This window comes from Abrus precatorius, unplaced genomic scaffold (genome assembly GCF_003935025.1).
Source record: "Abrus precatorius isolate BTA unplaced genomic scaffold, Abrus_2018 Scaffold3, whole genome shotgun sequence".
In the NCBI taxonomy this organism is placed as follows: Eukaryota; Viridiplantae; Streptophyta; class Magnoliopsida; order Fabales; family Fabaceae; genus Abrus; species Abrus precatorius.
The window spans coordinates 6,835,589-6,852,347 of NW_020874373.1; the positions used below are offsets into that span (position 1 = coordinate 6,835,589).

The following is a 16,759-nucleotide window of genomic DNA, read 5'->3' on the forward strand; positions in this document are numbered from 1 at the left end:
CATAAACTTATAACGCAATATGATATACTGTTTTTAAAATAAAGTATTATATTTATATAGAAACATCATGTTTAGATCATGCATAATCTACTTTAGCCAAGTGCAAAACTCTTTTTCTTAATTGACGTGACTGCTTGAGTTTTGCAATTGTGGTCTAAATTAAATGTTTTGGAAAGTGGGGTGTACGGAAATTTTCAATTTTTGCTGATATTAATATTTAAAGTTAATTTTAAGCATTTAAAATTAGTAATTTTTTATTATAAAAAATGTATATTTTGTAATAAAAATATACCATTTTATAATATAAAATATTTTCCTTAAATTTTAGTTTATTTTTTAATTACTGTTAATTAAAGTTTAAAGGCATAATCACGAAGTAAAGATTAGGCTTTTTCTGCACAAGAAAGTCAACCTTTGTTATGATGATTTGATCTAAGCTGCAATTAACCCAGGAGATATGGAGAGAGATTACTATAAGAAATCTTGCAGTGTCGTATTTATTATTCCGAGTAGCATTGCGCGCGTCATGTAAAGCCACTTCCTTTCCCTTTCATTTGTTTGACATGCCGACAGACTCTTAACTGCGACTAGAATTTGACATTAATGGAATGTTTTTAATTTAATTTAAGTTTAAATCAAATTATAAAAATACCCAAATAACTCAAATGAATAAATTATTCAAATTTTAAACAATTTATGATTATTTATTTCAGAGTCTGTGTTTATAAATCATTCTATTTTTTTCTTGGAAAATATGTGTAGTTGTTTTTTAACAGGGACCACCGACAAGATAAATATTCACAGATGCTCATAGGATGCCTAAAAAGAGAGAAAAGAAGAAAGGAAAGAAAAAAAAGAAGAAGAAGATAAAGTGCATTACATGGAATTAATTTTAAAGCCTGTACTCTTCTTGCACGTCTTATACGTATATGAAAATTTCCAAGGGCTTTTCAACTTTAGTGTGTGAGATATATGTCTTTTACATCTTCTTAATTCCTTATGAACATGCTAATTTGTCTGTTTTTTATGCCCTGGTTTTTCAGATATATAATACAAAAATATCAAAGACATGCTAAACTGTACTTTATAGCTTTTCATGTTCATTCCAAATCAAATATATATGGACACAAAAGTATACAAGTTTATCACGAGTCACATGGAATCAGAATTATAAATCAAACCAAAAACAACTAAGCACCTTTAAATAGAAGCGTGACAATGTTCTAAATTTAGCTAATTGAAAGGTGACACCATAAAGATTATTATAGTATATGGGTTAGCCGAAAACCATTAACAAAGATTGAAACATGCTAAGTAGCACTTGACGAGGATAATGGAAAAAGGCGGCAGGAACAGTATAGTAAGGGATGAATATTTAGTCCATTTTGTCCGTATCGCATACTACTTTTGACCTCTGTACCCAAAAAATGATTACTTAAGGCTTTAAAGGATTCCCAAGTTTTGAAGAGAAGCAACCTAGAAGCTCAGTTGAAGTCGACGAAGCAATCTTACTTTTTCCCAGAAAACACTTAAAAGTCAACATTGCAAGCATTCAAAATTTATAATTTTTTTTAACGTCAATGATATATAATAAAAAATTATGTACAGTAATATTTATTAAAAGTTACATATATGCATTAATAAGATTAAATATTATGTTTTTTTTTTATTGCATGTCTTTTAATTAGTAAATTTTATACTTTACACTGTTCAACACGTAGTTCAACTACCAGAGAGTTTTTCTAGTTTAAAACTTGAAATATAAATTATATATTTTTTATTTAAATTTTTGAGTTTTTACTAAAAACGTAAATATGAAAAGAGAAATAGTATAAAGTTATTTCTATAAAATAGATGGGAGCATTTTGATGATGTGACCCATCTCTATAGATTATGAATCTGTGATAAGGTGGCCATATATGTTTAATTTCAACTGTTTATGCTTTGGAGAAGTAAAACGGGAATTGGAGAACCCACGAAAGGGATGGGATCACTATCAAGTACTTTTGTTTTAAAAACTATGCTGTTTATTTGGACCACATCTATATTTTCACCAGTGTAGCAACAAAGGAGCCGAAGCTACCTTGAAAGAGCTTGAGCCTCCACCAAGTTAATTATAGTACCGAGAAAAAGAGACACATTATTGTGTTGTGCAGTGAACATGACGAGAACTCCTTGCTGTGAGAGGATGGGGTTGAAGAAGGGACCTTGGACCACTGAAGAAGATCAGATATTAATTTCTCATATTCAACGATATGGCCATGGAAATTGGCGTGCGCTTCCTAAACAAGCTGGTGAGTCCTAATTCAGTGACATTTTCTTTATAAGATTGAACATATGTCAAGTTCTTTTTTTTTTCATACAAATAAGATAGATGAATTATCTAATATATGAGTATATTATATGATTGTTTAGGTTTGCTAAGGTGTGGCAAGAGTTGTAGGCTTCGTTGGATTAATTACTTGAGGCCAGATATTAAACGAGGGAAATTCAGCAAGGAAGAAGAACATACCATCCTAAAGCTACATGAAATTCTTGGAAATAGGTGCCTACATATATACGTATATAACATATCGTGTGTGTTGACTTATATATATATAAAGATGCTATATCATTTCCTAGCATGTGTAGTATATTAAATATAGAATGTGATTGAATTTGGTCAAGTGATGAAAGATGAAAATTAATTTCTTAGTGAACCCTTTGGTGTTCAGATGGTCTGCTATAGCTGCAAGATTACCCGGACGAACAGACAACGAAATAAAGAATTTTTGGCATACCCATTTGAAGAAGAGGATTGAGAAAAGTGGAGTGTACAATGCCAATAATTCCTCAAATATTTTGCAAAAGGCACAAGCAAATGGTTCTGGGGCTCTAATGACAATGCCCCGTGTAACAGCGGATTCATCAAGTGCTGCTTCTAGTTCTAGTGTCACCGAAAACGTAGTGATTGCAAACTATGATTTATCTTCAAGGAAAAATCCACCTATTGTAGGTACGGGATTCTACACTGCAGTCTCTTCAGGAGAAACCATGGATAATAATCATGGTTCTAGTCACATTAGTGAAGAAATGGAATTTTGGTACAATGTATTCATCAAATCAGGGCAACCATCATGAGGGAATGGAACTCTAGGATATTTAGATTGCATGTTAGATATATATGCCTTAGCTTAATCCTACTTTTTGACTTTTAGATTTCAATCTTTAGTTTCAGCTTGGTGTTTGTGTACAAAACTATATCCTGGTGCTGCAAATTGGCAGGGGAAAATTAAAGATGAATGGAGAAATTTGTAATAAATCTAGCTCGAGAAGCCTAGTGTTAGGATGATGCATATAGGAACAAATTACTTTCTGTCATTTGAAGCAAAGGCAACTTTTCCCTTCAAGTTTAAACTTCTATAATGTAATTATTGTGAATCATTGCCCATTTACAATTATTCTTGTAATCATGATAAAAATAAAAATCAGGGTTAGATGAGAGGAGATACGTACGTCCACGGTCGGATTCGAATTCACATTCTCTTGCAAGCCAACATAACAGAGTATTGAAGTTTACCTACTAATATTACCCCATTATACTTTGTTTAATGCTTTTAGTACATCACTATTTAAAGATTAAATAATTTAGTCATATTTAATTATATAGTTTTTTTTTACAAGTATATACTATTAACGGATCTTCATATAATTTTTAACAAAAATATTATACCTCTAATTAAATGGGTGCCTATTTATTGGAAATATTTTTTTTAAACTGCAATAAGTTAATAATAATATATACTAAAATAAATTGATATGAGTTTAGAAGAAGAAGAATTTTTGTATGATTTCATATTTCGTGGTACCAATAAAAATATTATGTTATGTGTATACATTTTATAGGAAAAAATAATATATGATAGGATGTGAATGATATATAAATTTAGAACACTTTATAATTATTTTGTTTTTACATTATAGAAAAAATATATTAAATACCTTTTTACTAATAAATTAATAAAATTTAAATGTTTAAACTGAGCTTAACAAAATTGTTAAATGTCATATTAAAATTAAAAATTAAAAAATATTAAATATTAAAATTTTTAGACGTTGTTGAAAATTTTTACTTGTATTTTAAAGTGAATGGCTCTATTGTTTAGAGAAAAGAAATGAAACTAGTGAAAGAACATATTGAAATAAAGATAAAAAGCAAAACCCTATAAAACTCGATAACTCAAAATTTAGACACCGTGATAGCGTCGTTGCAGTGGCGCGCCCAATGGCTCTGGCAATCTCAAACACACTGAACTGCCCTAAACTCACTTTCTCACAAAGGAATTTCCGTCCCACAGTTTCAACCTCTCTCAGGTCACTCATTTCTCTCTCTCTTTCTATTCACTCGCTCCCTAGAAATAATCCAAACACCAAAATCAATTTTCGTTGCAAAATCACTTGTTTTTCCGTTTATCTTCACGGAGCTTATCTTTGTGATTAATAAAGTGCAATTTGGTTTGGATTTTCAGGTTTCCCCGTACAGCTGCATGGAGTGATAGAAAAATTATCTGTGCTGCTGCATCTGCTGCCGGAAGCTCTAATTCTGACGGTGACTTAAATCCTTACGAGGTACTAAAAAATGCTCTCTATTTGGTTCGTTAATTGAAGTTCGAAGTCGTTTGAGTTGAATCTGAGATGCCGCGATCTCACATTGTATAGGTCCTAGGTGTAAGCCCTATTGAGAAATTTGATTCGATCAAGGCAACATATACTAAAAAGAGGAAGGAGGCTGAGATGAATGGTGATGAAGCAACTGCTTCCAGAGTAGGTTAACTTTTTTCCCCTTTTTTTTTTTTGGGGAAAAGGTTTTGATAGCTATCTTGATTTGATTTATGGTTCTGTTTGGATAAACCTTTTGATAAGTACCTTTAAGAAAAGAAAATAAGCAAATACATCAAACTTCTCTTGTAAGTTTAAATCCACTTATATACATCAACTTTTCTCCCGTAAGTGTAGTTAAGTTTACTTCTTATCCGTGTCCTTTAAAGTGGAACTTACACGTGGGGCTTGGTTATTCCTTTTTTTAGGAATTATGAGGTTCTTAATGATGCATTGTTATATGATTTTCCACAAAGTTTGGTGCACTAATGTGTGTGATGTTATGCATTGTAAATGTATAATCCAGCTGGAGAAGGCATATGACGAAGTCATGATGGCTCAATTGACTAATCGGAAAAAGGGTGTGACTTTTGGATCATTTAAGGTAATGTAGGAGAATCTTTCTTTTCCTGGCCATTCAAAATTGCCAACAACTTGAAGGCATGAGTGCATGACAACATTGAGATATTCTTGTTTAGCTTGTGTTTGTGGTTGATGCTACTTCATCAATGTAGTTGTCAAAAAATGGTTATGAGGTAGCTATAATTTTATAGATCACCTCTTTTGGCTATTTTTTCCTTCACAAAATGAATAATGCCGCTTATAAATTACAGCAATGAAGAATTTGGGGGGAAGTAAAGCCATATTATCTTGAACTCTTATTATTTTCTTTAGGTTGCTTGGGGTGCCTCGGTGCGGGAGGTTGGACAGTAAGACAGGATGGAGTAACTGCCAACATTAAGATTTATTGTTTTCCTCTAAGAATCAATAACAATTCTATGCACAGTGTACCCTCACAATCATGATTTTTGCTTCAGCTTGCAATTCTTTTATGTTTTTAGCATGGATTGTACATATTGAAAAGTATACAACTATCTCTGTAGGAGATATTATGAAACAAATTAGTTCATCTAAACTTATAGTGTGCCTTCTTCTTTTTAACCAAGTATTTGACCCTAATTTGTTGTTTTTTTTTTTCTCTCAAAATCTTATGTAACTTTAAAACTAAATGCAGGTTTCAAAGGAAATCAAGTATGCTGACAAGCAGCCAATTATACCTTGGGGGCCAAGGTTTAATATTGCTTGTTATAATTCATGATATGGTTGTTTTGTTGCTGAATATTTTTGTTTCTATCATTAGTTTACTAGAATAATTCTCAAAAGTATGCTCCTTATTTTAATGTGCTATTCAATTTTTAACTTCTTTAAGTTGAGATGTCTCCTATCTAGTAATCTGACTGGATGATGTGGTAGGTCATAGTTGGGACCATTATAGGGTGGCTTTGCTGCTGGAGAGTTGTCTTCATATTACACCCATCACCCAGAAAAAAAAGTTCCATTCTATTTGTGTAAATCTAATCTAAATCAACATTTACAGCAAGCTTGGTAATTATTATAAGTTCACTTAGGAAGCTGGTAATATTACGCAATTATTTATCCAAAATAAGATGAATCCAATATGTACTTAATCAAACTGTCAAATAAATAGCATTTATTAGGATATCCTTTATATTTTATATGTGATCCAATTACTCTTACATTACCTTGTAGAGAAGATGTTTTCTTCCCTTTTGAAGTAGAGATGCTGGGAATCATTTGTATTTGGATTAGTTCTTTTAAAATCCTAATACAACAGCTTGGAAGGAAAATCTCATTTTTCCTGCTTACATGGATGAATGACATTTATTTATAGTGATTGTTTGTGGTGCTCTAGATTTTATAGTTGTTTTTCCCCTTATCACTATCACTCTATTTTTTAACAACTTATTATCTTGTGACAATACTTTGTCCTTCAATTTTCAGGTTTACTAAATCAAGTAAAAATGATATACGCATCAACTTGGCAATATCAGCTGTTTTTGTGAGCAGAATTTGAAGCATTATTTCATTGTTTTTTGGGAAAATATCAATGTTCAGAAACCATGTCAATTTTGTGTCTTATGTCTTAGGTTGTGGTATTTAATCAGAATTGTTTACCATCTGTCTGCAGACAGCATGGATCATTGTCAAGCGCAGTGCTGAATATAAACCTTTGCAGTTTTTAGCCTTCGCCTTTGTTTATAGGCTTTTTGAGAAGTTAAAATCATTTGAATCTCCTGCAACCCCCATGTATAATGTGAGTTTCATGTTCTATGACAGCATACAAAGTGAAAATTTTAAGTCTTCTGTTTTTGAACCATGTTGTTTGTAGAATTGGATAGTTCATGCTACTGTTGGCTGCAGGAAGAGGGTGAAGATACAGGAGAAGGACTGCGCATGGGAAAACGACTGATTCGATCACTGGCCTTGGTTTTTGGATGTGTTGCTTTTTCATCTTTGGTATGATGTTTCCTCAGATCTTATGGTGTGATTCATGGATCAGTACTTTCGTATCCCAATTTTATGGTTTCTGCAACAATTAACTAGGAAGCTGATATATATAATATATATCTGATTTTTTTTTCCTGAAAAAAAGAAAGAAAAGAAGTAAGAAAGAAGGGGAATAGGGATCACGTTACCTTATCTTCTTTTCCATTTTTACTTTAAGTGAAACCAAATTGTTTATCATCATGGTATGAAACCAAATCTTTCTCAACCTCTTATTTGAAGACTATTTTTTAAAGAAAAACATTTTGTGGTAGCTGATTTACAGACTTTTGGTTTTTTTAGCATTTGACTTCTGCTAGTATCAAACTAGGAAAGTTATTGCTTCGCAAAATAATTTATATAATGTAGTGGCTTTTTATGGAAATTTTATTTCCTTGTCACTAATATTCATCTTAGTCAAATACACCTGAAGTTTTCTATTTTCTTCTCTCAAAATTATCTAGTTTTCAAAAATGAAGATTAATACTTTCTGGTGCTTTTCTTGCAGGCATACACTTTCATTTTGAACATAATTGAGTTTGCAGGTGGCTTTATCCCTGCTCTTTTGTACAACAGTCAGGTATGGATAAATAAGCAGTCCTTTATGGCTCAAAATATAAGATAGAACTGTCCACAATCCTTATGAATAATATGATGCGTGCCCTGCACTTTATAGTGTCTTTGAAACTTAGGAACATTCTTTATGTGGGTTTTCATGTCAAATGCGTTTTATTCCTGATTTGCCTATGTAGTTAAGCGATGAATGACTATGATCATGATTCATGAGTTGAAATTATATCTTGGTTATGTGAGTAATATTTTTTAATACAAGTGAAGAAGTTGGTTGCTATTGAAGTATGGAATACTTTGTACTGGGATAACTAGTTCATTGGCTAAGTGGTTATGTTTCTTAAAGGGCATATGACTTTGGGATGTATAATAACATTGATTTACAAAGCTCAGGTGCAATCTTTGGAACTTCTTCCCTTGAGCAACTCAAGGTACCAAGTACCAACTAATGTTTTCAGAAATCTTTTTTACAAGATTTCAATTCACCTGTTGGGTTCGTCCCTTGCAAAATTTCCAATATGTTTGTACCTGTTTGCATTGTATCTGAAACCAAGTTTGAGGGACGATTCCTGAATTCCTGTATTTTTTATTAACTATAGAGTAAACAATCATTTTGATCCTCTAAAGATTTATGTCGGTGCTCTATAAAGATTGGTGCTTCGATGATAATTAGTGGCATTGACTTTCCTTCAAAGACCAATTTGAATGCAAAAATGTGAAATTTAAAATTCAATTTAATGTATTTATAAATGGAGGACCATTGCCATGTTGTTTACTATTATCTTAGGAAGTCCAAATTTGTCATTTAAATTAATTTTACATGTTTGATGCAACCGACTTAGGGTATGTTTGATTGTAATTTTTAGAAGAGTTTTCTCTTTTTAAAAACTAAAAATACAAATGGAAACTAGCTTGGTTTCTTGTCCGCCTCAAAAAACAAAGGGACAGTTTCAGAAGCTGTTTCTTCAATGACATATTTGATGACATGCAATGGGTTTTTATTAACTCTCAGAAATAAAATCATACACCTCTCTTATTACATATTTCATTTTTTTGGTTGACCAAGCCAGCACTGCTAATTACTTTGTCTGGCTAAAGCAGTGTGATCTTGACAAAATTATCTGTTATCCCATTGGTCAGTGTGTGGTGCTGCTAAGTTGACAATATGATTACCTTTGGGGTATCTGCAGGAGTTGATAATCACCACTTTATCGGCAGTCATGCTTTATATTATGGCATCTTATTATAGATAGTGGAGCGTGTCTTGAAGACGAAGAAACCAAGCATCTAGTGACTAGTCCTCATCGGAATACTGCGTTCTTTTTCTTTCCTTTTCTTTCTTTCTAGTTTTTCCTCGTTTTTGTTTCTATTGTGAACTCAAAACTGTTTCACTCACAATTTTGACTATTGACATCATAGTGGTACAGTACTGCATTCTTGCCTTTTTTTTCTTTCTCGTTCATATATTCCGTTCTAATTCAGAATTAAATAAAAAAAAGTCGTTTGGGAGTTAGACTACTATTTTATAAGGTATCTTATTTGACCCTGTGGATAAGTGACATAATTTTACACTTTCGTACGATAATAATGTAATAAGAATGGAAAATGGAAATATAGGATTTATATAATGAGAAAAAGATTTGTTTTTTTAATGGAAATAATGTAATAAGATTGGAAAAATGAGAAAAGATTACTTTTTGCGCAACTCATTTTTTTTAAATTGTGCAATGAAGTTAAAAGTTTGATAGTATATGTATCTGATCAGAAGATGGTGTTAGTGGTTCCGCTTAGTCAAAAACCTTAAGAACATTAGATAAAAGCATGCCTTTAAATTTATTGGTGTTGATATGATTTAGAGTGGATCAACAGTAAATATATAAAATGTCATTAATGAAAATAAAAACGTTAACAATTAAATAATAAATTTATTAATTTCTGACAAATAAATTAATAAAAAATAAAACATTAATGGCCTCATGCATTTATGTTAGCGTTTGGGCTTTGGTATTTTAAAATAAAATTTGAAAAATAATTTTCAGAATTTGATTTTTAAAGGAAATAAAATTACTTTCAAAAATTAAAATTTAAAAGAATAGAAAAAGGCAGTATAATAAGTAATATGTCTGTATGAAACCGCTAAGCTAGACAAGATGTGGATGATGTTATAGTCAATATATAACAAACCATTTCCATTAGTGTATTGCACCTTCACTTCCAGAATGACAGCCAGTCTTTGAAGAATTAAGGGGAGAAAGGAATTGAGAGAAAGGTTAACCATGAGAGGTAAAAATATTATGAGTATTTTTCATTTAGTTTTGATCATTTGAACAGTGTATGTTTCTTTTTTGTCGAATATTTTTTAGATAAAAAATATATTTTCTGAAGGTAACCCTTCATAAGTATGTACAATTTGAATCAAGATCCATTGATTGAACAATATTTAATTTATTTATTTTTAGTTATGTTAGTAATAAATTAATTAACACACTGTTAATTATTATCTGAAAATTATTAAAATTTATATAAGTGAAAAATTAATAAAGTGAAATAGGGTGTTGGTGCTAGCATTTTTCTAGTTTTCTTTTTAATCTTCACATAGAAAATAATTACAAGACTAAGTTGTATTTGTAGAGGCCCAACAGCATAAGTGTAGAGCAACGGGCCAATTGGGTCCAGATATTCTGAATAGAGTTTTCTTTGGGTGCGATGTTGGGACATTAGTTTCAAAGTTGCAGGGGAGAAGGTTTTGGCGTTCACGTGAGGACGGAGGAACGGCGAGTAGGGTTGCAATTGGCGTTGCATTTGCATGATACAGAAACAAGTGGAAGTTTGTGAAATCATTAGTGTTCTGATTGTGAGGGTGGAAAACCCTAGAACTCGAATCGAAGGGGAGCGAAAGCAATAACAGAGGGGTAAAGATGAGGATTATGATAAAAGGTGGTGTTTGGAAGAACACCGAGGATGAAATTCTGAAAGCGGCTGTTATGAAATATGGGAAAAACCAGTGGGCTCGAATCTCTTCCCTTCTCGTCCGCAAATCTGCTAAGCAGTGTAAGGCTCGTTGGTATGAATGGCTCGATCCTTCCATTAAGAAGGTTCTCTCTCTTCTCTCTTCTTTACGGATTCTGCATTCTTTTTTTTTTCTTTTTAATTTATTTGTGCATTTATTCATTATGCTTTGAAGTGACTGGGTACGGTAGGAATGGATAGTGCTTAACCCTAGCCAAATTGTTAGTGGTGCTTTTGAGGATTTCATGTAGTTATCGGAACTCGTTGAAGTTGGGAGAAGAATTCACAGGGTTGTGTGTTATTTTTCTTTCCATGCTTGGCTATGAGTATCATTTCCTTGGAGAGAGACTTTTAGTGTTATCCATGTTTTCTTTTGCTTAATAGTTATTTTACATTATTTCTGTTTGCTATAATTTCTGTAATGTGATGAATAATTTCTTAATTTTATGCATTTGTAGACCGAGTGGACAAGAGAAGAGGATGAGAAACTGCTTCATCTTGCCAAGCTTATGCCGACACAGTGGAGAACAATTGCGCCAATTGTTGGCCGTACTCCTTCACAATGCCTTGAGCGGTATGAGAAGCTCCTTGATGCAGCATGTGTAAAGGATGAGAACTATGAACCTGGTGATGACCCACGGAAACTGCGTCCTGGTGAAATTGATCCAAATCCTGAGTCAAAGCCTGCACGCCCTGATCCTGTTGATATGGATGAGGATGAGAAGGAGATGCTTTCTGAAGCACGGGCTCGGTTAGCCAACACTAAAGGCAAGAAGGCAAAAAGGAAAGCCAGGGAGAAACAGCTTGAGGAAGCCAGGAGGCTTGCTTCTTTACAAAAAAAGAGAGAACTGAAGGCTGCTGGAATTGATATCAGGCAGCGAAGGAAGAAAAGGAAAGGAATAGACTATAATGCAGAAATTCCGTTTGAGAAGAGGCCTCCTCCAGGGTTTTTTGATGTTACTGATGAGGAAAGACCAGTGGAACAGCCCAAGTTTCCTACTACAATTGAAGAACTTGAGGGAAAAAGAAGGGTTGATGTTGAAGCACAATTAAGAAAGCAAGACATTGCAAAGAATAAAATTGCACAAAGACAAGATGCCCCATCTGCTATTTTGCATGCCAACAAGCTGAATGACCCAGAAACGGTTAGAAAGAGATCAAAACTGATGCTTCCACCACCTCAGATTTCTGACCAAGAATTGGATGAAATTGCAAAGTTGGGTTATGCCAGTGACCTTGCAGGCACTGAGGAATTTGCAGAAGGTAGGAGTGCTACACGTGCTCTTTTGGCTAATTATGCTCAGACACCCAGCCAAGGAATGACTCCTTTAAGAACTCCTCAGAGAACACCAGCGGGTAAAGGAGATTCCATCATGATGGAAGCTGAAAATCTGGCTAGGTTGAGGGAGTCTCAGACACCATTGTTAGGAGGAGAAAACCCAGAGCTGCATCCTTCAGATTTTTCCGGGGTCACTCCCAAGAAAAAGGAAATTCAGACTCCTAACCCAATGCTGACCCCCTCTGCAACTCCCGGAGGTGCAGGCCTTACTCCCAGAAGTGGTTTGACACCAGCAAGGGATGGTTTTTCTTTTGGCACGACTCCAAAGGGAACTCCTCTCAGGGATGAGCTACATATTAACGAGGACATGGATATGCATGACAATGCTAAACTTGAGCTACGGAGACAAGCTGATATGAGAAGAAGTTTGCGCTCTGGTTTAAGCAGTCTTCCACAGCCCAGAAATGAGTACCAGATAGTTATGCAACCAGTTCCAGAAGATGCAGAAGAACCTGAGGAGAAAATTGAAGAGGATATGTCTGATAGAATAGCTAGAGAAAAGGCAGAAGAAGAGGCTCGACAGCAAGCATTACTTAGAAAAAGATCAAAAGTTCTTCAAAGGGAACTTCCTAGGCCTCCTGCCGCATCTTTGGAGCTCATTAGAAACTCCTTGATCAAAGCTGATGGGGACAAGAGTTCATTTGTACCCCCGACCTCAATTGAGCAAGCTGATGAGATGATAAGAAAGGAGCTTCTAACCTTACTGGAGCATGACAATGCTAAGTATCCACTTGATGAGATAGTAAATAAGGAGAAAAAGAAAGGAGCCAAGCGTGCGGCAAATGGGCTTGCTATCCCTGTGATAGAAGATTTTCAGGAAGACGAGATAAAAGATGTACGTGTTTACTAATGTATATGCACATCGTTTAATTCTTTTTAATGCTTTTTGCAACACTTCTCTTCGTTTGATATTAAGTAGCTTGGTCACCTTTTAACCCTTTGGTACGCACAACTTGATTTCTCATGTAGAGGATACACATCCTTTTTTATTCCTGCTGATGTTTAAAATTATTACCATATCCACTTACTACTCTGCATTCTCATTTTTATAATATATATCCCCCCTTCCACCCCTTAAAAACCACTTTAAGATGCATCCTGTGTAATAATTAAGTATAAAGAATTTGGACAGCTTTTTAGTTTAAGTTTTGATCCATGCTATTTTTAACATTACCCTCATCTGGAAATATAGGAAATTGTATGTACTTTGCCATTTGTTACTTAGAAGGTTGTTGATACCTTACTGGCTTCTGGTTTGTTCATCTCCTTTTTATGAAATGATTGAGTATCATGTTGGTGTGGATGGTATTATGCTTACATTTTCAGTTATAACCATATAATTAATTAGCTTGATGCTGATTTTGTTCTCAATTTTTGTTCTTGTTTCTCTATGAGTTTAGTTACTTCCTGATTGAGAAGTGATTATTCAATTACAGACCATAATATATATCCTTTATTCTTGTTCATTTTACAAATGATAATATGAACTTCTAAAACAAGCCATCAATTGTAACATTCTTCTTCTTTAATCTTCACTATGGGATCGTTGGAGATGACCATATAAGTGGATGATAGTATTTTTTATGCATGCTATTTGTTTATATGTCATTTTTGATAGGCTGAGCAGTTGATAAAGGAGGAAGCAGAGTATCTTCGTGTGGCAATGGGGCACGAAAATGAATCCCTCAGTGAATTTGTTGATGCACATACAACTTGCATTAATGATTTAATGTACTTTGCCACCCGTAATGCATATGGTCTATCAAGTGTTGCTGGAAACATGGAGAAGCTAGCAGCTTTGCAGGATGAATATGAGAATGTGAGAAGCAAGTTGGATGATGGTAAGGAGAAGATGGTACGCCTTGAGAAGAAGGTGACAGTACTCACCCAAGGCTATGAGGTATGTTCCTATTCTGTATGCAAATTCCTAGGTTTCTGTTTCTTGCAGTTTTGCCTTCAAATCTTGCCAGTGTGACTAATTTCAGGTGTCTAGTTTTTTAGATGCCTGCTAGTGGTCTCTTTCATTTTCTTGCTTAAGAGTTAGCTTGCAGTAATTTTATTGAGATTCTAGAGTCTATGTTGTCTGAAATCGGAATGGCCCTTCAAAGTTGGTTGTTATTGGAGATGCTATAAACTCAACTTAGATAGTTGCAACTGAAAATTTATGGAGTTGGGAAAGTGATGGTGGTCACTTGTAAAAAGTGTTTGGAATACATTTCATCACTGTGGGTGACAGTTGTTTTCCTTGTAACAGTAGTTATTTGAACAAAAAATGATTTTACTTCTATATATCAGTATTTTCAGTGGCAGATGGGGGCTCATGGGGGTGAGCAAAAAATCCACCATAGATATTATGACAGATGACGTTTTTTATTTTGTTTTTAAATTCTTTGTCTTCACTATTTTTATACTTTTCTTATTTTTTAAAATAAAATATCATATATATAGTATTAATTATTTAATAATTAATGAATAATAATAAATTATAACCTAACCACCTAAAATATAATTTAGAAAAAACTTTAATTTTAGTCCTTAAAAAAGTTTTGGTTACAAAATTAATCCCTAAAAAATCTAAAACATCATATTATTCTTCTAAAATTTTTCATCAAGTTAATCACCTACACCTACAATTAGAGTTTGTTTTTTATATACGACTGGAAGGACTTTTTTTGTCTGTCGCAATTACTCTCTTTACCCATAGAGGTTTATCATATTGGAAAGTGGAATCATGTTTCTTATCTTCATTGTTATTTTGGCTATTGCATTTCCAGATGAGGGCAAAGAAAAGTCTTTGGCCGCAAATTGAAGCCACTTTCAAGCAAATGGACATAGCTTCGACAGAGTTTGAGTGTTTTGAAGCTTTACAAAAGCAGGAGCAATTAGCTGCGTCACACAGGATAAATAATCTTTGGGCTGAAGTACAGAAGCAAAAGGAACTTGAGAAAATTTTACAAAAGAAGTACGGGGATCTTGTGGCAGAACTGGAAAGGATACAAAATGTCATGGACCAGTTCAGGGCAAAAGAAGCACAACAGCAAGAAGAAATTGAAGCAAACAATTGTGCCCCTGAATTTATTGAGGCCAAGACTAATGAAATTAATGTGCAGGGTACAGAGAATTGTGAAGCTGTACCCCTCTCAGTAGACCATGGAAGTACTATATCAGTTAGTTCATCTAATGATGGAACTGCTGACCCGCAAGCGGACATGCAAGACCAGACCACTTCTATCTCCAAAAACGATATGGATGTGGATTCTTGTAAAGAGCAAATGATGGACAACACTGATGATAAGTTGCCAGATGCACCTTCTGCAGAGGATAACAATGAAGAAGTGGTAGAAGGTAAAAGCACTGATGGTTATATTGACAGCAGAGACACTACACTAGATAGGAGTGCTGCAGTGGAAACAAGTAGTATTGAGGAAAATAGGGAGGATCGAGATGTTGAGAATCCAAATGAGGTGAACGCCGTAGACCAACATGGTAAATAAAATAAGAAAAGTCACCCCGCCTAATTAGGTTGCTGATGGTAAACGAAAGGAGGTAAAATTAGGTTGGAGACTTTATCATCAAATTCTGGTATTAAAGTTTGGGGGCATTAAATTGGGGAGATTGTTGCTCAACCCAGAGGGTTGATTGAATTGCCTGGAAAGTGAGTCCTTTTTTACTGTACGGTCTTCAGGAAACTTTTTAACACTATGATCAGCCTTAATCTATAGCAGCACATTGAGATGGTTACATGTATTTTTACCAATTTTTCGTCCTCGTTAATTCCACCAAGTGGACGTTGGTGATGTGCTATTCTACGCATTTGATAAAACGCTTGAGATTTTGCAATGAATTAGATTTTAATCCACTATACCCTCTTTATTGTTTTTAAATAGCACTTTTATAGTATTTGGTCCTTTGCCATGAGTTGAGCCATTTTCAGTAGTCTGATGAAAGGTGGTCGACCTAAAATAGTTTGATTAAGGTGAATTGTCTTGCAAAGGTATACATTAGGGTGGAATCCATTTGGGCACGGGCACGCAGAGGTGTGATGAAGGGGTCTAGTAGTCTACTCCCATCTGGTCTGGCACTTCTAGGGCAACATTTTAACTTTCATGCAAGACAATATAGATGGACGAGCCCCGATGATCAAAAGAATCTCCAGACTTTTAATTACTTAAATTGACCAATCATGAACACCGGGGACGGAGGAATATGTATTAAAACAACTGCAGGAATCCATAACCGTCATATACCAATATCAACAAACAGATACGATAATGATTTACATGATTGAGTTGTTAATCATTGTAAGATAATATTTTTGGCAACATTTATTAAGTCTAATGTTAATATTTATTTTCTATTTTATGTTGAACTTTTTTCTCAACTTTTATAGAGTTCACGATTTCGTTTTCAAACAAGAGCTCCAACTCCGCAATCGTGAAAGTTTTGCGATCTCTACCCATCACCGTGAGTTAATCAATCTATTTAGGCACCGGTTACAATTCAAAAGACTAACCACCTAAACTCTACATTTTGTTTAGAAATTCATGAATGAGATTTCATGCAAAAGCTCCTAAAATAAACAATATAATTTTGTTTTCTCTGATGCTGTATCAATGGTCTGTTACGTTTACGTATACG

At 33.9% G+C, this 16,759-nt stretch overlaps 3 protein-coding genes across 3 annotated transcripts; all 3 read left to right on the forward strand.

Annotated features, from left to right (window-relative positions):
* Window positions 1-2,161: 2,161 nt before the first annotated feature.
* Window positions 2,162-3,120, forward strand: LOC113861126 (transcription factor MYB4-like). The gene is made up of 3 exons (XM_027493744.1): window positions 2,162-2,294; window positions 2,416-2,545; window positions 2,715-3,120. Exons 1-3 carry the CDS (start codon window positions 2,162-2,164, stop codon window positions 3,118-3,120), a joined length of 669 nt encoding a protein of 222 aa, XP_027349545.1.
* A 1,054-nt stretch (window positions 3,121-4,174) lies between these two features.
* LOC113861125 lies at window positions 4,175-9,214 on the forward strand. Its single transcript, XM_027493743.1, has 10 exons — window positions 4,175-4,353; window positions 4,509-4,608; window positions 4,699-4,803; window positions 5,165-5,242; window positions 5,873-5,928; window positions 6,661-6,718; window positions 6,848-6,973; window positions 7,081-7,176; window positions 7,712-7,783; window positions 8,964-9,214. Exons 1-10 carry the CDS (start codon window positions 4,265-4,267, stop codon window positions 9,024-9,026), a joined length of 843 nt encoding a protein of 280 aa, XP_027349544.1. The 5' UTR covers window positions 4,175-4,264; the 3' UTR covers window positions 9,027-9,214.
* A 1,276-nt stretch (window positions 9,215-10,490) lies between these two features.
* LOC113861862 (cell division cycle 5-like protein) lies at window positions 10,491-16,296 on the forward strand. Its single transcript, XM_027494938.1, has 5 exons — window positions 10,491-10,868; window positions 11,241-12,956; window positions 13,740-14,021; window positions 14,896-15,615; window positions 15,676-16,296. The coding sequence occupies exons 1-4, from the start codon at window positions 10,692-10,694 to the stop codon at window positions 15,613-15,615; spliced, it is 2,895 nt and encodes a 964-aa protein (XP_027350739.1). The 5' UTR covers window positions 10,491-10,691; the 3' UTR covers window positions 15,676-16,296.
* Window positions 16,297-16,759: the final 463 nt, after the last annotated feature.

Bases quoted from the DNA above. Each gene is read 5' to 3' on its own strand.
- LOC113861126 (XM_027493744.1), top strand. From the start codon at position 2,162: ATGACGAGAACTCCTTGCTGTGAGAGGATGGGGTTGAAGAAGGGACCT. The intron at 2,295-2,415 runs GTGAGTCCTAAT...ATGATTGTTTAG, and splicing joins TGCGCTTCCTAAACAAGCTG to GTTTGCTAAGGTGTGGCAAG. The intron at 2,546-2,714 runs GTGCCTACATAT...TTTGGTGTTCAG, and splicing joins CATGAAATTCTTGGAAATAG to ATGGTCTGCTATAGCTGCAA.
- LOC113861125 (XM_027493743.1), top strand. From the start codon at position 4,265: ATGGCTCTGGCAATCTCAAACACACTGAACTGCCCTAAACTCACTTTC. The intron at 4,354-4,508 runs GTCACTCATTTC...TTGGATTTTCAG, and splicing joins ACAGTTTCAACCTCTCTCAG to GTTTCCCCGTACAGCTGCAT. The intron at 4,804-5,164 runs GTAGGTTAACTT...TGTATAATCCAG, and splicing joins ATGAAGCAACTGCTTCCAGA to CTGGAGAAGGCATATGACGA.
- LOC113861862 (XM_027494938.1), top strand. From the start codon at position 10,692: ATGAGGATTATGATAAAAGGTGGTGTTTGGAAGAACACCGAGGATGAA. The intron at 10,869-11,240 runs GTTCTCTCTCTT...ATGCATTTGTAG, and splicing joins TCGATCCTTCCATTAAGAAG to ACCGAGTGGACAAGAGAAGA. The intron at 14,022-14,895 runs GTATGTTCCTAT...TTGCATTTCCAG, and splicing joins TACTCACCCAAGGCTATGAG to ATGAGGGCAAAGAAAAGTCT.